Source organism: Fistularia commersonii, chromosome 1 (genome assembly GCF_037954325.1).
Source record: "Fistularia commersonii isolate RoL2024-O1a breed Wild chromosome 1, RoL_Fcom_v1.0, whole genome shotgun sequence".
NCBI classification, from domain to species: domain Eukaryota; kingdom Metazoa; phylum Chordata; class Actinopteri; order Syngnathiformes; family Fistulariidae; genus Fistularia; species Fistularia commersonii.
The window spans coordinates 17,298,436-17,319,861 of NC_141284.1; the positions used below are offsets into that span (position 1 = coordinate 17,298,436).

The 21,426-nt window shown below is 41.9% G+C and overlaps 1 protein-coding gene across 1 annotated transcript in view; it reads right to left on the minus strand.

Moving 5' to 3' along the window:
• npas3 (neuronal PAS domain protein 3) overlaps positions 1–21,206 on the minus strand; it is a 223,304-nt gene extending 202,098 nt beyond the window's left edge. Inside the window, exon 1 of the mRNA XM_086151849.1 lies at positions 20,973–21,206. Coding sequence (XP_086007975.1) covers positions 20,973–21,022 — 50 coding nt within the window. The 5' untranslated portion in view covers positions 21,023–21,206. The remainder of the gene's footprint in view (positions 1–20,972) is intronic.
• Between the last annotated feature and the right edge of the window lie 220 nt (positions 21,207–21,426).

The following is a 21,426-nucleotide window of genomic DNA, read 5'->3' on the forward strand; positions in this document are numbered from 1 at the left end:
AGATTCCTGTGAGAAACCTGTGAAAAGCCTGGGGAAAACCTTTAACTGCTCCATGAAGGATGCCGCATCCATCAGGGCAACCAATGAACAGCTGGAGTGCTGGCTGAAAACAGTCGATAAGTCAGGTCTCCTGGGAAATTCAAGGCATGGGTGTACCAGCATGGCATCCTGCCCAGGATACTGTGGCCATTGCTGGTGTACAAATTTTCCATCTTCACTGTGGAAGGGTTTAAGAGGAGGGTCAGCAGCCACCTCCAATGCTGATTGGGGCTACCCGGAAGTCTAAGCAGCATTGTCCTCTACAGCAACAACAACAAGCTGACTGCCAGAGCAAAGGACGTTGAGGCAAGGGGCTTGGACTAGATGGGACGAAGCCATGGACAGGAAGATCTCATGGCCTGAGCTGTGGAGGGCTGAGCCCCATCTACGATGTCCTGCCAGGCCCATCAAACCTCTTCCTTAGGGGCAAGGTCAGAACCCTAGCATGTCCCTTGTGCCAATAAAGAAGAACTCCGGCGCACATCCTCAGCAGCTGTTCTAAAGTGCTTGGAGATGGCAGCTATCGCTGGCGCAACAATCGGGTGCTGAAGGCAGTTGCTGAGTCCATCAGCACTGCCATCAACTACACCAAGCGCATGCAACCATGGAGGCATGGAATAACATTCATAAGATCCAGAAAACAACCTCCTCCCCAACGAAAGGCCCAAACAGGTCTCCTAGGAACAGCAAAGGACTGGCAGCTAAGGGCGGACCCGAGGAAACAACTGAAGCTCCCTGAAAACATAATGGAAACCAGCCTTAAGCCAGACATCGTCCTGCACTCACAGGAGTCATCCAAGCAAGTCATCATGTTGGAGCTGACAGTGCTCTGGGAGGAGAGAATGGAGGACGCTGACCCGAAACCCCCGTGACCCCGGCTACTAGCACTGCCGATGTGTCCAAGATTCTGCATCACAAGATGATCTAATAGCCAAGGTAAGGGTCTCTCAAGTAATGGGTCCCTAAAGCTAATTAGAGTCCTGACATTGTCCCAAGTTAAGGTTACCGTTCTCTTAATCAGGGCTTAAGGTCCAAGTACTCAACTAAGGTCAGGGTGTCCTTAGCTAGTATCTGTAGTATTCCCCTAAGACAAGGCCTCCCGGGGAGGCAAACAGTAACTCCTTGGCATTAATTGCATCAAAAACTTGATGCTAAAACTAGTGGCCAGTCCACATGCAAATCTTGTCGTTACCACTTTAGACTTCAGAGGATGTATAGAAACAACACTAACCAAAACCATGATCTTGAGAGAATATAATCAAGTCTACTCCTCAGTAGCTGTTGGCTCATCCTCATGTTGAGTCTGCCCTTTCTGAGATAACTGGTCAACAATTGGTTCTGGATTTGTGCTTAACCTATGAAAACTGGGCCCTGGAGAATTATCTTGAAATCAATGAAGAATCTCCCAAAAATTCCACTTAAGACTCTAAAAAAAATGCAAGGATTACTTTATTTTTGCTAAATTTTGTGTAGTTTCTGGCATTTTTTTGGGCTTATGTACACTTCAACGGTTCAACTAAAATTTTCCTAAGAAAGCAAAAAATCTGCAAGAATTACATGAAAAAGCAGTGACCAAGTGAACACTTCTACCTGTTAACGGCGAGGTTAAACTGCTGAAGGTGTCTGCCGTTGTTTGGCGTGTGGAGGAAGAAGATGAAGAGGAGGGCGGGAGGCAGGGAGATGGAGGAAGACGGAGGAAGATGACTGAGACGATGGCTGCTCGCTCACTATCTCTGCAGCGATCCCAACCATCCATCACGGCGACACAAGCAGCCCACATTTGCGCGTGTGTGTGTGTGTGTGTTTGTGTGTGTATGTGCGTGTGTGCGTGAGTGAGACACTAAATACTGTTCATTTCAGTGAAGAAGAGGAGGAGGAGCAGGGGGAAGCTCTGGGGACAAGGAAGAAGGGGAGGAGAAAACGAGAGTTCCCCTCCTGCTAACGAGCATCACAACTTAAACTCATCGCCGGCTGTTAGCTGTTCTTCCTCGTCGTCCTCCTCCTCCTCTTCCTTGCCTTGATATGATAAGCAGGAGGAGGCTTCCTCTCTGAAGTCGTGTGGGAAGCAGATTACTGCCGCCCGCCGCCAGATCCGCCTTAACCTTCTTACATCGCCTCCTTTTATGGTTTTATTTCATTTGATCATTTCATTTCGTTACTAAGAAGAGGATTATTCTTGTCGGGGAGGAGAGAGAGGGGAGGAGGAGGAGGGGTATTGGAGGAGGAGTTTATAAGAAATTGGCATTTACTGTTAAGGAATCCTTGGCGAAACAATGTTTTTACAGTAGTCTTTCTTTGAGTTACATTGGTACAGTGGCTCTATACGCTTGGGGAGGAGCAGGGGTTTTAAGGGTTCGCGTAGTGCTGTAGCTGTACCTGGCAAACTAAGCTTAAAATTCACTAACAGCCTTGGAATTCTGTCAAAATCTCAGAGATTTTGGCCAGAAAGTTCAACCCATCACCTGACAATATCCTACTGGATGGTTTTGCGTGAAGAATTGTTTGGCGTGTCAGCTTGAGGGCCAATGCTATGGAATGTCCAGGCTTCCCTGCAGGATCTTGACTTCCTGTTCAGTGAATGGTGGACACTTCTAACAGCAGTGTGAAGAACCGAGGGTTTCTTGCAAAGACACTGTTGAATCAGTTGACTATTCTATTTTTTTTATTTTCATTCATTTACAACTGAAGTTTACAGAAACTTTTTTGAGGAAATATTTTCATCTATTTATCGATTTATTTTATTTTATATCTTTGGACCGATGAAGAGATGAAGCGATTAAAGAGATCCAGCATAGAAACTGCTCCCCAATTGGCTCGGGGACAGAAACACATGGATCTAATTCTCTACCGGATCACAGACGAGGACAGGAATAGAGGAATACGGACACGGAAAGGAAATTGAAAGAGGGAAAGAGAGGGTGGGGGGAGAGAGAGGCGGACAGATACAGAAAGAGAAAGAGAAAGCGAGAGGGAAAAGAGGACGATACACAGAGACAGATGGAAAGACAAGAGGGAAAGGAAGCGAGACAGAGAGGGATGGAGAGAGACCAAAACAGAGTGAGATAGAGAGAAAGATAGGGAGAGGGAAAATTGAGAAGTATTTATATTTACAGACAGAACAAATAGAAAGAGAGAGAGAGACAGGGGGAGAGAGAGAAGGGGCAAAAGACACAGAGGTGAAGAGGGAGGATCAGAGGTCATCGGAAATCCAACTTAATGCAACGTCTTCAGTTTCCATAAGAAACTGGATGGCAAGCACATGTGAGGACAACAAATATGCCGCAGAGTAAACACACACTCACACACACAGACACGCACACAGTTGGTCAGTCCAAGTTTTGCCAAGAAGCAGATGCTGGGCTCATCTAACTGTCCAAACATTCACACACACACACACACACACACACACACACACGCACGTAAATGCACAAAGACACATGGTCCTTAGCACACCCACATCTTCCCCATCAAACCGCTCCGAAAAAAGAGGAGATGCCGAATCTGACAAAGCTCATCAACAATAAAGTGGCCGCAAAGAAAAACATGACTAGAACATAAATATGTGTGTGTGTGTGTGTGTGTGTGTGTGCGTGTTTGTGTGCGCGCATTTATAGTAACTTATTAAATAAAATAACTAAAAAACATTAAACTTTTGACAAGAATTTGATGTAAATATTTAAACTGAAGTAATCATAATAATTTCCAGTTATTATCATTAAGAATTACGTATATATCCAGGCTTTTTTTGAAATATTTGAAATATTTTTTAATCAAATGAAGTCATTTTCTGATTCATCTATATATCCTGAACCAAGATTTGTTTGATGGAGAGAAAACATTACAAATACATTTTCAGGGCATTATTAATTGAAAGTTTAAAAAAATATATTTTGAATTTAATTTTGAGTGAGTTTTTATTCCTTTTTATGGAGGTTTTAAAACAAGTTACAGTTCATCACAAGACATTTTAAGTTTGGAATCATTTCATTTTCCGGCTACATTTGTTCATTTAGTTGTTCATTATTAAACTCACAACTTTGATAATTTTCTGCTTATTGAATTCAAAGAAATGTTTGACTAGTATCTTAACCCCTTTTTCTTTATTGAGTTGAAAATAAATACATTCGAAAATTCGACTCAATTAGCAAAAATATGACCACGATTCCAGGAATTATTGAAAAATAATAATTATAAAAAGTAAAATAAAAAATTTCAGTTTTTCTGAAATTTCAAGTAAAAATCAAAGGGTGATCCACTTAGATGAGAGGATAAAGAACAGGAGGAGGAGAAGAAAGAGAGAGACAGAAAGAGACAGAGAGAGGCGGCCGGAGTGAAAGCGGAGCGAGCGGAGGCCGGAGGAGGAAGAGCGGAGTGTATTTAAATGTGAGCTGGTGTTAATGAGTTTGGTCAGAGTGTGGAACCGTCTTTTTAAAGCTGCTATCATTCTCATTAATGTAGTGAATGAGCCGCTGATAGCTGTCATGGACCTCACACTCTAATTAACAACAACACACACACACACATACACACACACACAAATACAGGCCAGTCTGAGAGTGAGCGGCGGCCGTGCTTTGATTTTTCCAAAGAAGAAGCTAAAAAAAAAAGAAAAACAGATTTACAAATTCAGCATTTCTGTTTTTTTAATGAGCGTCCGCTAAGCTGCCAGATAGAAAATGCTAATTCGACCTTCGGCGGGACAAAGAGGCGCTGAAAAATTTATGGAATCTGTCTTTAATTTGAGCAGGAGACGAAACAATGAGCCCGCAGGTTCGACAACAACACACAAAAATGAGCAGTGCAGGGGAAGGTTTGTTTTTTTTTTGTCATTTTTTTTTCAGAACTCAAGGATATTGGCATATAAACAGAGAGGGACCTCTCAAATATCAACATTAATTAATTAAAAATCACAAATTAAGTTTTTTGAAAAATTAACAATTGCAAAGGAAAGTTGCTTCTAAACTGAAAATTAGACCAAAATTTGGAAAATGGATTGAACAGAAAATGGATTGAAAAAAATGATTTTATAAATAAAAAAAGAAGAAATTTGAGAAAAAAAAAAAAATTTTTTTTTCCAAAATTATTCTTAATTTCTTCATCTGGGACATTTTTTGTTTTTTGTTTTTGTTCTTTGTTAATCTATTATATAAAGTATTCTGCATTTGACCCACTATGAATGGGCCCCTGGGCAGCAAGAACTCTCATAGCAGCGCCCAGGGAGCTATTTGGGGAGGAACTCGGAAATCAAACCCTTCTTTTTATTTTTCAAATCAAAAATGTTCTATAGAAATCATTTTATTGTGCTCTAGATGTATGATCTAGAACAAATATCAGTAATGATAGGTGTGGTCTTGTTGTGTGCGGACGGAGGGAGTCCTCCGATCAAAGACCCTCCAGGATACACTCTCATCCTCATGAATTCTGAATAAAGAGTTTGGGAGCTTTAACACACCTCTTTCTGTTTCGAGGGTCAGAAATAAATGCTTTTCTGCAAAATTCTCAAAAAAGGCTGGCTTTCAAGAGAGAGGGAAATATTTTTTTAAAAGGTGAATTTCTCTTGAGTTTGGAGCAGAAACCTTACAATTGCCCAAACTCCTCCAGACCTGATTAGCCACAGATCAGGATCAATTGCCCATTAGAAAAGTACTATAAAGTGCAATATTGAAAGTGACCTGTAGAGTTAACAGAAGTTCAAATAGTGTTTGTATAAATAAAAAGTAATTGAAAGGCTATGTAGGTTAGAGACCCGATGCTCAGACTGAGAAACATATCCAGCTCAAGAACATGGCAACTAGTGTTTAGCTGCATAGTTCAAGTAAAGTGATATTTTTTTCTCCTGACAAGAAACAAAACGGCTGATTTTCAAGGGTTAATTTTTCTCAATTCTATTTACTTATTCATTTATCTGAATCACTGAGACTTCTTTTTTTTTTTTTGTTTTTCTTCTGAAAATCAGTCAGACTTGCTTTTCAACTCTTGTAGATTTCTTGTTCATGTTCCAGTAGCTCCGTTGTAAAATAGTTTCAATTTTTAGTGCTGGATCAGTCAGTTACTTAATTGCTGAAATGAGCCAACATTCAAGGTCTCTCCCTTTTGGGTTTTTTTTTGTTTTGTTTTTGATTTGAGAAAAATGTAGACAAGGTAAATAATTAAGGTGGCGTGGTACGGGGGTTAGAACGGCCGACCTTGCAACTGAACATTCATGGTTTGATTCCCCCTCCTTCTAACCTGTCAAAGTGTTGTTGAGCAAGATACTGAACCCCTATTGCCCATCCATGATAGGATAACACAGTGGTCAAATTTCACTGATGTTGTGCTAACTAAATGTCAAAATTTTTCTTTCTTTGAATTCATGTTTGAAAACCAAATGAAATAGAAAATAAAATGACTTGAAAATGAGAAACTATGAAGATTAAAAAAATGAGATAAATATCTAAAAATATTACATTTCCTGAAGAAGTTATTCCTCCTTTCCATGACACCGTTCCAGCACTCCTTCGCTGGGTACTCTTTGCATTTCAATCTGCTCACAAGGGCAATACCTGCTCTGGTGAGGTCCCACACAAGTCAAGCCGATATTTAAGCATGATGCAAACAGACTGTCGTCCTCTGATCGTCCAGCTAACGCCGTCACTGTGAGCTGCTGTCGACAAAAGAATCACTCCAGTCAATTTAAATAGACGGAGCAACAAGTACACCACCGACTCCATGTCCTCCATTGTTAGTGTGTTTAGGGTAGCATACAAAATCACAACACAACAGCTCGGCACCGACATGCTATGATGGCTCCGCCCACATCAGTAAGTTATAATGTAGTAACAGCAAACCACACAGGCTAAGTTGAGGTGGAACTGACTTGGAAAAGCGCCTTTATGTGGAAGTGACACAAACATCCAGTTAAAAAAAAACAAAAAACCTGAAAATTAAAAACAATTCTAAATATTCTTATTAAAAAATTAAAAGAATCAACTAAAACTGATATTAATTTATTAATTAAAGAAAGAACAAATTAATTTGAAAATTAAATGTACAAAGATGAAAAAAGGAGCAGCCTATGTGTGGTTTCCGTGGACAGAGACAGCAAGTGACACTGCGTGTATGTGTGTGCGGTGGGGAGTGGACCTATGTAGTGGAACAAATTGAAAGCCAAGCTGGTATCAATCACTGTGAAGCCACACTTAATTGTCCTGGACGCGCACGCACACACGCACACACACACACACACACACACACACACACATACACACACACACACACACACACACACACACAGAAAACAGTTCAATCATGAATTTCCTCACAGCATGGTATAGAAACCATCAACAAAAAAAACAAAAAACAGCAGTCATCATTTCAAGGTTAGGAGACTAACCTAAATATTCACACAAGACTCAGAAGATATCTGTTTGAAAAATGATATCCAGCTATTTTCAAAAACATCAATTATTCTGTGAAAAAAAATCATACTAGACTAATTATAATACATACATACATAAATACTATCAATCTGAAGAAAATACTAAAATTGAGAAATTAAATACGCTTAAAAATGAGCAAAAGCACCTAAAAAATCTCAAAAAACTAAATACAATAAACAGATCATCATTGATGATCAGCAACAGCAAGAAATAAAATTCCCCTGAATTTTTTTAACAAAAATATTATATGGTCATTTCCAGATCCAGTTATTGACCTTTGACCTCCTTTCTACTTTTCCCATTCCTTCCCATGATGCCTAATGTCAAATGACTCCACTCCCTCCCCCTCCATCACAATGAAATGCGTCCATTCCTCCGTCAGAGTTCAAAGGTCACGGCTGCAGGATGGAAACAGCGCCAACGCCGAGCCACTTTGAATAAATTCAAACTTTATTGTTATTCAGGGCCTGACGACGGTCGGGTGTCCGAAATAAGGTCATGGACTCACAATCAGGATTAACAACCAGACCAAAGACAACCGGGAGTGTGTGTCGATATGTGTGTGTCCGCAGCATAATGGCCCAAATCATTTAACGGTGAAAGGTGTGTGTGTGTGTGTGTGTGTGTGTGTGTGTGTGTGTGTGTGTGTGTGTGTGTGTGTGTGTGTGTGTGTTGCAGGAGTCAAGTGGGTGAATAAGCACAGACATCAATAACGGGACGACAAGTGCATGAAATTAAAAGCAGCAGATCCATCACGGTTGGGTGATGACGATGACGACAACAACAACAGCAACATCAACAACAACAACGAGACAGAAAGAAACGTTACTGCCTGAAGGAGACAGATACTTTGCACCTATAAGGTTGTCAGTTCAATTCCTGCAGCCCTATGTCAGACAACAGATGCATGAAATAAAATGCTATAAACCTTACTTACTCAAACATATTTTTAATCTCTTCCGACAAGGTCGTTCTCAAGGTGTGTTTTACTGTATATTCATTTTAAAGACAACTTAATGATTGTGCCGCACGCCTATCCTGGGTTGAATCAGGGTGTCAGTTTGAGTAAAGGTTTCCTTTATTCAGTTTTTCCGTTTAGAAGCTGGCACGTTAACATTTTAATATTACTCGGCCCAGAAGTGAAAAGGTGGCATGATGTGGAAGGAATCAGTTCCAGGGTCCCTCAGGGATTGGTTCTCGGTCCTCTCACAATTTAAATCCTGTTTAAAAGCTGCTATCATTCCCCCTTCTGTTGTACTTTTGTGTTTTATCCAACATTTTATCAGCTGTCAAGCTTCAGCTTTCATTTCTATTTCAGTAAAAATTGACTTTCAAGGCATTACCTGACTAAACAATCTAGACGACTGTCCAGAACCTATCCTGTTCTAAATTAAGCAAGAGGTACGGTTTAATATGGAGGCGAGTCACCTGTCAATCACAGGGCCACATATAAAAGACATTCTACTATTCACCCATTCAAAACAAAGAACAATTTAGAGCAGGGGTGGGCAAACTTTTTGACTTAGGGGCCACATTGACATTTAAAATTTGACAGATGGGCTGGGTCAGCACAAGACACGATAAATATAAAAAAAAACACATTTCTTAACAGTACATATCAAACATAGGAAGCATACAAAAAATAATTTATGTGTGTCAGTATGTCCACAGTAAAGGCTAAAATGCAAAGCCAATCTGTCGTTCAGATCAGGAAAATTGTCAGTGTTCTCATGTAGCTCCAAAAATGAAATAATCTCCTGTTTGAGTTCCCACACTCATTTACATACCTTCCCCAAACTTAACCGGCGGACATTAGATTGGTGAAGCAAGTCCCTGTGATCAGCGTCAGTTGATCAAAACTGGCTTCACTACATGGTCAAGCTACAACACGGTTTTACTCAGTGCTTCCTGGTGAATTATGCAGGGCAAGAAAATTATCTCCTGCTCAGGGTTGTCCTCTTTCACCCTGCCCTGGATTCTTTTGAGCAGCCCAATGTTTTTTCCTGTCAGATTTGGTGATCCATCTGTGGAACGTTGGCGAGCATACTCCGAGGTAGCTTGTGTCTCTTTTTGACCGCTGATACGCTGTTTTATAAATCCTCTCCCTGAGTTTTTTCTTTTAGGGATTCCATAGCCAAAAACTCCTCCGTTATCTTGAAATTTTCATGAATCCCTCTTTTTATATTTTAAAACTGAATGGTGTCATTGCTTTCGTCCAGCGCCAAAGAATACAATGTAAATGACTCCGCCTTTTTGTTTAGCTTGCTAGTTAAGTGTTTGTCAATTACTTCAACATGGCGTGTCACTGTCCTGCGTGATAAGCTAATTTTTTTCCAATTTGTTCTTGCTCTCAGGATATAAAATACTTGCTGTCTACCATGCTCTCTTTGAGAAACTCCCCTTCGATGATAGGCTTGCTGGCTTTTGCTAATTTGAATGCCAGTAAATAACTTGTCTTGGTGCTTGACTCTTGGATGGAAGTTGTTTGGATAAAGGTATTTTGCTGAGCCTGCAAGCTAGCTACCAACCTATCAGCAGTAGCCGTCTGTTCTTGTGTTTACGGGTTGTTGGCACAATTAGCATGCTTGGTGGAAAAGTGCCGGCTGATGTTGTATTTCTTTAAAACCGCAATAGTTTCTTGGCAAATAAGACATACAGCCTTTGACCGAACTTAAATAAAAAATGTAGGTGTCCATTCCGTATTAAACACTCAGCGGTCACTGTCGACTCCTCTTTTCTTGGACATTGCTGCAGATGGGTTCTGAGCAGTAGAAGAGTGATAAGAGGAAGTGGCTTGGGCTCCGCAAAATCAAGTCACTGCGCCTAATGCACCGCTTAGTGGTGAAATGCTGATCATTACAATTAAAAGTCAAATGAATGCAACCATTCAATGATTTACATAAAGTGTGATTCCTGCACCAATCTTTGGCGGACCTGATGTGGCCCGCAGGCCGTAGTTTGCCCAACCCTAATTTAGAGTCTTCAATTGACTGTTTCTGGACAGAGGGAGAAGACAGAGAACCTGCAGAGAACAGAGGCAGGAGAACATGAATGAGCCATAGAGGGACCCCACCTAGGAACAGAGAGAAAATGGGGGGGATCCACACTGAAGAGAGAAAATGGGGGGATCCACACTGAAAGTCCAACACTGGATTACAAGATCTGCCACCTACATATTAGCCTACTTCCAGCTTTGGAAGTAGCCTCAGCTCGCGGTTCATTGCTAACTGTCCACCTAGGACTTAAAGGCAACATGGTCATCTGGGGTGCATTAGGGATTTGTTCTAAGTCCTCCTTGTAGTTTTAATCTGCTCAAAATCTTTGTTATTTTTTTTTTTTTTTCCATGTATCTCGTCTGTAAAACTCTGTAAAAATATAACATTTCATACATTGTGGAACATACTAGCAAAAATATCCAGCAACATAATAGCAAAAATATCCAGCAGCAGATCGCAGCTAAACTCAAAACCTAACGGGATTATGTCACTAAATATTCAAGTCAATACCTCTGGCATGCCCCTGGGGACTATTGGAAGTCCTGTTATTGTCTTAATCTGATTTACAACAGCTATCAATTCCATTGTATTCAGATTCTTTCCCAGGAAAAGCCCATAAAACATCCCCTGTGCTCTGAAACAAAAATGTTAAAAGTCAAAAAAATCCCTTTGAAAATGACCAAAAGAGGAAGAAAAACCAAAACAAATAGCTTAGAAGTAAAAGTATAAAGGTGAACGAAATTGCCGTCGGACCAGATTGCCTTTAGGCCATTGAGTCCGAGGACAAGTAGCTTTATTCTGTTTGCGTCTGTGTTTTCTCTCCTGCCCCCCACCATCCCCCTCCTCATCTCACCTCCCGTCCTCCTCCTCCTCACCCTTCTCCTCCACCTCTGTTTAACACAGAATAATCAATAGTCATTTCTCAAGCCTTCCTCCCGCCTGGGGGCAGGAGGGGTCTGGGGCCACAAGGTGACGAGAGCGGTAATGAGGGCTGAGGAGGTGACGAGAAGGAGGAGCAGGAGGAGGAGAGGAAGAGGAGGGGTGTGTTTCCTATAATGATGACGAGGCAATTGAAAGGCTTACGGACTAGAGTCAAACACACACACACACCAGGGTGAGTGAGTCTCAAGATACATTTGGTGGGGCAGCTGATCATCGCCATCATGTTGCAACACCTGCCCTGGCAACGAAGCACACGCAACCGCAACTTCTCTCCACGCGCCTTCCGTTTGTCGAAATTTTAGTTTACGTTTTTAAATTTTGAATGGGAGAATGACCACACGAACCCCCTGCCCCTCGACTTAATTTGAATCTTCGGCATCTTTACCTAAAAATGAAAACACTTGACATGTGAAAAGCGATTAAAAATGACTATGTGTGAAACTATTTTTGAAAATGTCCAGAAACGGCAATTGCAGCGCTATGAACATGCAGCTCACATACAAACACACGTGCAGAAACACACCCTGCAAGAAAACCGTTCTATAAAGGAAGGGTGTCTGTTAACACTCCTAAATATTCCAGAGGGACGATTGGCTGGGCAGGCAGGGGGAGTGCGGGGGAAAGGGGGAGAAATGGTAAAAGGAGAAGAAACTGTGAGATTGTTTAAGAGACAGTAACCAGTGACTCTGTGTGTGTGTGTGTGTGTGTGTGTGTGTGTGTGTGTGTGTGTGTGATGTATAATTGAAGTGTGTGTTTTCAAGGACAGACAGATATTAGTCCTGAGGTGAGAAACTGCAGAGTCAGCAGTTCACTGATTGTCTGCAAGGGAGGAGAGGAGAGGAGAGGAGAGGAGAGGAGAGGAGAGGAGAGGAGAGGAGAGGAGAGAAACAAAAAGAAAAGGAGAAAGGAAGAGAAGAGAGGAGAAAGAAGATGGGAGGAGAGAAAAATGAGGAAAAATAACAGAAGAGGAGGAAGAGACGAGGAGAGACATGAGCAGACATGAGGAAAGGAGGAGAGGGAAGAAGGGAATGAAGGAGAGAAATGGAGAGAAGAAGGAGAAGAAGAGAATGGAGATGAGAAGTGAAAGACAGACGAGACAAGGAGGAGAGGTAAGGAGAAGAGTAGGCTCAGAAAGCAAGAGAGAGGTGCCGAGGAGATGAGGGCGAAAGATTTTCTCCACGTACATTTCATAACAGTTAAAGATATCAAATCTAGACTTTTAGTTTGAAAAACCACAGTTTCAATTTCCTGTTTGTTTCCAACGACAAGGAGGACCCCCCTCCCCTCACAGAACTGGCTAATGGGACGTTTTATTGTGTTATATGGCCTCCAGCGGAGTGGGGGCAGAGCGGGGACGAGGGAGGTAAGGGGGGGATTTCAGTGAAACAGCCAACTTTGTGCTTTGTGGGGTCTCTCTGTTGTGGCTGAAAGTTCGCCAACATTGGAACATTCGACCACAGCAAAACACACCCACACAGAGACACGCATGCACAAAAACACCCCTATCCAGCCTCTCCTCCCCCTCTAAGCGAGTTGTTTTCTACCAGTCAGGTGCTGCTCTCAGACCACAAACCACAAAAATAAAAATCCCGAATGAGCCGACCATGAACAACAAGTGACAGAGGAAAACTGCCCTCAAAACAACAAGGAAAAAAAAAAAAAAAAAAAAGAGTTGGATAAAATTCAAAAACATTAAAAAAAAAAAGTTCAAGTTTAAAATGCCAGATACAGAAATAACCAGAAATGATTGAAAATGTGTTTGAAAGAATTATCAGAAAATGAATTTGAAATTATAGGGAAATCTTAAAGATGACGATGTAAGGAAAAGACCTTCAGTACTCTCCCTGGAAAAATCTTCCAAATTTGGGGTTTCTATTGGCCAAAATAAATGTTATAATTTAAAATCAATTGAATTTATTTAACATTAAGTTCATGTTATTTTGAAAATGAAACAATACATTTCGAACAATACTTTTAATGATGTCAATTATCTGAAACTAGTAAGGAGATTAAACTGATTTTAACATCACAATTAGTCAATTAGTCAATCAATTAGATAACAAATTCCCTCGCATGTTTTTTTTGGTCTGAAAATGTTTTTGAAATGACCTTGAATCTGAGAGTCAGGAGCAACAAGAGGAATCAGAGAACCTGAGCGGAGGGGGAATAAAACGAGGAAGGCGTGATGAAATAATAAGGGAATGAATGTGTAAATGGATGGACGAATGAATGAAGTGTGGAATGCTAGCTTTCAGAAAAGTGACAAAAAATGTCTTTGAGAGAAAGAAATCAGGAAGAATAGTATGAACTTTGCTGAATAGGACTTCAGCCTCTCCTGCTCCCTCATTCCCTCGCCTTCCTGTCTTCATCCCTGCTCCCTCATTATCTCTCCTTTGTCATTCGCCTTCCTTTTCCTTCTTTCCTTCCTTTTGTGTTATCTTCCTTGTTTTGTTTCCTCTCTTGAAGTGCTTCCTTCTTCCCTCGTTTCCTCAGCCAACTCTCCCGCAATCCCTATTCTTCCCATGTTTTTCCTCTGCTCGTCTCCTACTCCCCCCTTCCCTTCCTTCTTCATCGGTCCCTTTCCGTGCTCTCCTCCTTCCTGCTGTCCCTTCCCAGCCCATCCCTTATTCCCACTTTCCTTCCTTCCTTCCTTGCACCTCCATCCTCCTTCTCCTGTGCTCCTTCTAATCCCATCCTGCTCCCTGCTTTGTGTCCTTCCTACTCCCTCATTGCCTCTCTGCGCTTCCTTATACCTGCTCCTCCCCACCTCTTTTCCCATCATCCTACCCTGCTACCTCCTTCCCTCCATCACATTCCTCCTCCTCTTCTCTCCAGCCTCTGTGCCGAACTGATAGCGGAAGCACTTGTGCAGTCACCTATGAGGTCTGCCCCACCCCTCCTCCTCCACACCCCCCCCCCCCCCAACCCCCCCTCCACCCCCGACTCTCTACCTGGAAATTAATTTGCTCTCCTCCAGATGCCTATCGGCGCCGAAATGCCCCCAGAAATAGATCCGCAAACAGCAGCTCAGCCAAAACGCTGTCAGCTGCCTGACAGCCTCCAGCGGGAAACACACCGCCGTCTGGGAATGTGTGGGAGGGGGCGGCGGGCGAATGAAGGGATGAGCGCAGGTGGAGATGGGGGGTGTAAAGGTTGGAGGGGGGAGAAGATGGATGGACGGCAGGAGGAATTAATAGAGGAATTAGCAGCAAAACGTGGGATGTTATTGTCTAAACAAAGCGTCTGCTGGGGGATTGATTCGCTTCCTGGCAGCAGGACGTCGCATCCTGCTTGTCACTCAGGCCGCCACCGCCGTACGCGTATCATCCATCACAATAAAACCTTTTAATCGACTAATTTTCCTGTCGGAGTCCGAGTCGTGGTGTGTCAGGGTTTGATCGTGAGCGAGAATCACAATTCATCGTAAATAAAGCAGGAAGCTCGGAAGAAAGGAATAATAATTAAATAATTTACTTTGTTTGGGAGGACAAAAAAAAAAAAACAAATTCAATATCTGACGTTGGTTTTGTTATAAGATTCGCTGTCTGCATTGAGGGGAAGTAATTCTGTGGGGGGAAAAAAAAGAAAGATATTTAAGATGAAAAGTTAACAGAAAAACACTGAATTAAATCAATAAGAAATACATGGAAAAAAATGACTTTCTAAAAAAGAAAAAAGGAAACAACAAAAAAATCTTTAAATGAAAATCAACAGAAAACTACACAGCAAATCAAACAGGAAGTGAGCTAAAGGTAACGTCAGAGGAGCAATGTCACTCCAGATATTTCGAGAAGTTGATGGTTTCCAGACAAGCATGGGGAAACTGCGGCTGGCGGTGGGATGTTTCCGAAAATCTCAGAGTTCCATCAAACACTCCACCTGCTCAACGGCCCCCCTGGTGCCGGCCAGCAGGCAGTTTGATGATAAGATGATCAAATCCAGACGCCAAACAGAAACACCTGCCATTAATCGCACGCCAAGTCTGACCTGCTGGGCCCTGACGCCACGCCGTTTGATGCTCTTATTGTGAAGGAGGGATGTCATTCCCTTCACTTCCTGGCACGGCCACTGGTGTTCGAAACACCGCCATCACTTCCCCCAGGTTTCCCAAATCGCGTCGAGCTGCTCCTGATTTAATCGTATCGTACCACCCGCGTGGAAGTTGGCAAGGACAACTAATTTCAATTTGCATTTAATTCCCCATAAACAATGTGAGGGATTACTGTCGTATTAACAAGAAATTATGTGGAATAAAAAATAAAAAGAAATTTCCAGACAAATGTTCCGGGAATTACAGTCTATTAGTTCTAAATGAAAACATTTTTGTATGATGACAGTAAAGTCAGCGAATATTGATTGTGAAATTGTCATACATCACTTGCGGATGTTACAAGAAAAACACATAATATCATATAATTAAGTTAAAAAAATCACCCCCTCTTAAAAAAATTATTGACTTAAATAACTATCAAATAAGTAATTATTTAATATATTTACGATAAGTATTCAATTAATCAGTGAATTAAAAACTGCCATCAACCACAGCCGAAACGCTTGACTACCTGTACGTCAAGAATCAGTGACATTGTCAACGAATGCGGCACCTCCACATCTTCCCTTCTTCCTCCTTCCCGTCGGCAGCAGGAATGAACCCTTCAGATAACGATGGTCTGACCCCTCTACCTCCGCCGCTTCACGAACCCAAGGATAACACGGCTAAACTGCTGCGCGCTCCACACACCTGACCTTTGATCCCCACCTGCCTGCTCCCTATGTAAATAGACATCCCATAATCTGCTGCCAGAGTCGACCTGCTGACCAAGGTGCCTGATTGGCTGTTTCACACCAGGATAAGTAGAGGAAGTACAGCGTGTATTTCTGCAGGTGTTCAGTTTGTATTTCAGGGTCTCTACAGATTGTGTACAATCTATAATCTGTGTATTTCATCAGTGTATTGCCTCTACACAGTGTATGTAGTATACAGTATGTAAACAGCTTGTATGTAGCAAGTATTTTTTGATGTATGAAGTGTGTTTTTCAGTATGTGTATTCTATATATTCCAGATCAAGAGCATACATTCAATCTTAGTATCAGCTTATATAAACACACACACATATCTATACACAGACATATACATATATATTAATATAAACCTATACGTGTGTATATATATATACATATAAATGTATATATATACATGTGTGTGTATATATATATCTATAAATATAGACACACACACACACACATATATATATATGTATGTATATGTATGTATCTATGTATATGTACACAGTATCTAAGCAGCATTTACCTATCATGTATTACATTTGGATGAAACATGTATTTTGGCATTCATACAGCATATACTGTAGTATAAGTATAAGTGTATATGGTATGTAAACATCATCTATTTAAAGATTTGAAGATCTATTTCAAGATTCGAAGATCTTTTTAAAGATGAAAACAATGAGTTTGCAGCATGCATTTCAATGTATGCATTGTAAACATACAGTGTGTACTTCAATGTGTATACAGCGTGCAAACATTGTATATCAGTGTAGACAATGTGAATGCAATATTTGTTTCAGTTTGTATAGAGTCTTCATAAAAAGAAGACCAGAATCTGAAGTGAAATATACAGATTGCAACAAATTAAAAGGTACACACAATATATTCAGATTTTTCATGGTACGACCATCTAAAAACATTTCATGGAAGTATCCTATTTGGAATCGGATTAACATCCGGATTATAATCAAACACACCATTAAACGCTGGGTTCCCTGGCTTACCACTACAGCAACTAGACCATCTCCTGTTAAAAAGACATAGGGACACCTGAAGCGAAACATTTCCGTCAAAGACATCGGGGGTGAGTTACAACGTGACGTGTCACCCAAGCCATCACACATGTGAGCACACACACTTCACATGAAGAGCATAATTTTTCCAACTGTGTTAAAAAGAAAGGCTCTCAAGTTGGAAACCAGATGAAACTCGAATTATAACAGGATGGTTCTGGTTTTTGTTCGGCTGAAGATCAATGCATCGATTGTAAGGTCGTGGGGAATCATGTGGTCGCACTGCATCGTATCCTGTCCAATCGTTGGCTGACATTGGCCAATTGGTTGACATCTGTTTGACGTGATATGTGGTAACGAGTTGCGAAGAGGTACTGTGTCGCTAGCGCTCATCACACTGAACCGTCGCCGAACAAGAGGTAATGTTTTATCCGACTTCTGCGCAGAAATTTTCTCCCATGGCAGGATGTAGGCCTTTAGAAAGATGCAACACAAACTAGTACCCCGCTAAGGTAGCTTACTAGCACGAGCTAAAACATCCAGCTGAGTGATTTTTCAAGTGCAGTATGAAAAATGACCCAGAGGTCGGTAGGAAATCAATCGGACTGAAAATTTGGAAGAAATTATTGGAAAATTCACAAGAAACGGATCCTGTAGGTAGAGAGGGAACTCAAATTTCGAACGTTTTTATTCCTTAAACCACAAATGTCCGATGTTTAGTAAATGAGCCACCAGTCACTGAGGGAAAAATGGCTGACTCGGTTTCCCAAAAGCGAATGAACAAAAACGAAAGACGCGTCTGTCGTCATTTGTTCTTTTCCCTTGTGGACCCCAGTCGCCGCTGGTTTGAAAACATTCAACACAAATTAAAAGCCTCCCGAACCCCCTAACAATCCCCACCAAAGCAAACAAAAGAGACTGTAAACTAGCACTCGCAGCTGGGATACATTAAACCATCAGAGCAGCGGCTGAAAATTTTGTGTTTTCTTTGGAAAATTAAGAACAGACTGAAGTTTAAAAAATAAGAAAAAAGGTGTAATTTTAGGAAAAACAAACTCAAACAAAACGTCTGTGATGCAGCCAAACAAAATAAATAAACCAAAATTAAAATCGGACTCTGCGGATAACATTTCATTCAAAACGAAGCAAAAAAAAAAAAAATCAAGTTGCATGTAGCACCTTCGACTTTCGGGACTCACCCAAATAAAACTGAAAAATAAAAGTATGAAATATAAGGTCACAGAATTAGCCGATGAGTCGTTACCATTGTTTGCAGCTGTGAAAAATTATCGTACAAACACAACCATTATCATAAATAGAAAACTGCATTTATGAACAGCTTTGACCAAAGAAATATTTAAACTTTTTTTGTTTTGTTAGAAAGGCCTTTTAAACATTATTAGAATGAAAACAAAGTTAAGTCAGCCATCTGCCCACTCTGAAAATAAAACAGTCAGGAAGGCTTGGCACAAAGACAGCAAAGCTGTGGATTTTCAAAGTAAAACACTAATTTGGGGGAGATGCTGCGACGGCTTTTCAGACCAAGCAGTCAGAGGGTTTTACTGAACTTTTCTGAAGAAAAAACAAAAACCAACAGAACTTTACAAACTTTCAGCAACGGGTTCAATGATAACACTTGAAATGGTAAAGTAAAAAGTACAGGACAGGAAACTCTTTAACCATGAAACAACCGCGTACCGACACGCCTGCTCAACAAGATAGTTGTCCAAAGTTAAAGATAAACCCCGGCTGCTACGATGTTGTGATGTTCTTCGGGAAACTTTTGAGTCTCGTGTATCGTACAATCGTAACCTCAGTGTAACTGTTAACAGACCGTCGTCTTGTCATGGTGAAGACACCCCCGTTTCTATGGAAGAACAGACGATCCGGGTTCCCAGTTACCATGACTACAAAAATCTTCCCGAAAGTACCTGTAAAGCGCTGGAAACCAATGAACATAAGACATCCCGGGACATTCCTGATGCATTCATGTGAGTTGCTCTGAAAACTGTGATGTAAAGCAGAAAAAGACGTCATTGCCGCAGCAAACCATCTCAAGAATGTTTTGTTTGGATAATCCCTCCATATTTTGGATACTTTTCAGGTATTTCCTTGCGAGAGTGGGTTGCAAGGTTCTTTTTACAAACTAAATTTGATATATTAGTGGCATGTTAATTAATTGTTATTATGTTTAATTGTATTAATCGTAATTAAATTCACTAAATCAAATTCCTCATCGGAAAAACAAAAGCTTTGTGTGTGCGGATTGGAGGGTTGTTTTTGTATAGAAATCAAAATCAACAAAAAAAAGCATCCCAATGCTGACAGCGACATCCCCGTTTCCATAGCAATTTCACTCCACCACAAGACATGCCATCCAAGCGATTCAGTGTTGTAACACTGTGACTGTCCATCTTATATTTAGAAAAATTAATTCATGAAGGTCTGCCTCACTGTCAAAGGGCTCTGGCACTTCTTAGGGTCGCAAGCTCTTCAACCAAGACACATAATCTGGATTTTAATGATAATAATAAAATAATAATAATAAGTAGGGTACTGTAGCAGGACGGGTGAAAGAAGATGGGCTTTAGACTCTGTATCCGGTTCACTTTATACATCAGGTTTCTCACACGCAGGCATGATGATGCTACTTGCGAGAACAATACCAATATACGTTTTGGTGGGTTTTTTAACCTGATGGTCTCAGGGTCGGAAAATTTGTTACGGGTAGAATGCCAGAGCATTCTTTTTTTCGTGACAGAACAAAAATGAGAGGTTCTGTGTTTTTCAACCAAAGTGACACGCTTCTTTTTTTATTTTAGAGCAAATGTAATTTGTTTAAATCAGTTAATTTTATAAATTTACAAAGAAAACTGCGTTATTCAGTATATGATGGGTCCACTGCCCAGTATATTTTTTTTCCCCAGGGCATGGTCAGTTGTCACAGCGACAAGACACCTGAAACCACTGGAAACCTGAAAACACACAACTACCGAAAGTCCACCAATCAGAGGACACACACACTACAGCAACACACAAACACCACACCTCGGATTGAGAACCTCCATCAAAGAAGCACAACATGTAGTATCAGAAATCAACAGGTGAACCAATTTCAGGCAGCCGTCACCATGACAACACAATCAAACAGCCGAGAAACACTTTCTTCACACAGACCCAACAATTCCACTTTGAAAAAAAAATCAGAAGCCAGTGAAGCAGCCTCAGGGGTCAAAGGTCGTGTGAGTGTGGAGGCAGGGGTCCAGGTAAAACACCACCATAAAACTTCGTCTTAATTCCTGTCGCATCCACGCCCCCCACAGCGACACTCGTCCGTGGATGTTTGTGTGCGTGTCTCTGTCTTTTTTTTTCTCCCTCGATGCTCTTAAAAAACACGCACCTTGAATGTGAAGCGCACACCCACGGCATGGGGGGGCAGTCAGCAAGCCAGCCGACCTGTTACCGCAAAGGCAAACACAAACTCACACACACATACATGTATAAACACGCACGCGGGGGCTGGTGCGCACACGCACACACACGTTCAAGCACGCGCGCGCATCTCCTCTCCCGTGGAAAAGGGCACCGGCGTCCCTCTCCGCCGCCCCCGAGGAGGGACGCGGGGGGGGGGGGACGCGGCGGATTCGCGTCGGAGCCGCGCCAGGCGTCAACATGCGTGGAGGCGGACGGAGAAAGAAGAAAGAAAAGGGGCAAAAAAAAATGGAAATCGGAATCGCACTCCCACCCCCTCCTTCACCCCCCCCCTCCCGGTTACCGTTCTCTCCGTGTCGGGTCCTGCTGGATGCTCGGCTTGGTGGGCGCCATCTTCCTGCAACAATTATGGGATTTCTTACTTTCTGGCTCTCGCTTCTCCACCTCCTCCTCCTCCTCTTCCTCCTCCCGTCGCCGCCTATTTTTTTTGCCTCCTCGGATTTTTTTTTCTTTTATTCGGACGCGGAGGAGCCGCGGCGGCGGCGGCGCGCTGCGCCCTGACAGCAATGCGTCATGGTCGGTGTGTTAAGACAAAGCCATGTCCGTGTGTGTGTGTGTGTGTCTGTGTGTACGCTGTGTGTGTTAGTGTGTAGATCGGAGAAGTGTGTGAGTGTGTGTGCGTGTGTGTGTGTATGTGTGTGTGTGTGTGTGTGTGTGTGTGTGTGTGTGTGTGCGTGAGCGCGCGTGCGTCCGTGCGTCTCGCCGCTCAGCAGCGTGGAAACAACAGTCGGCGTAGG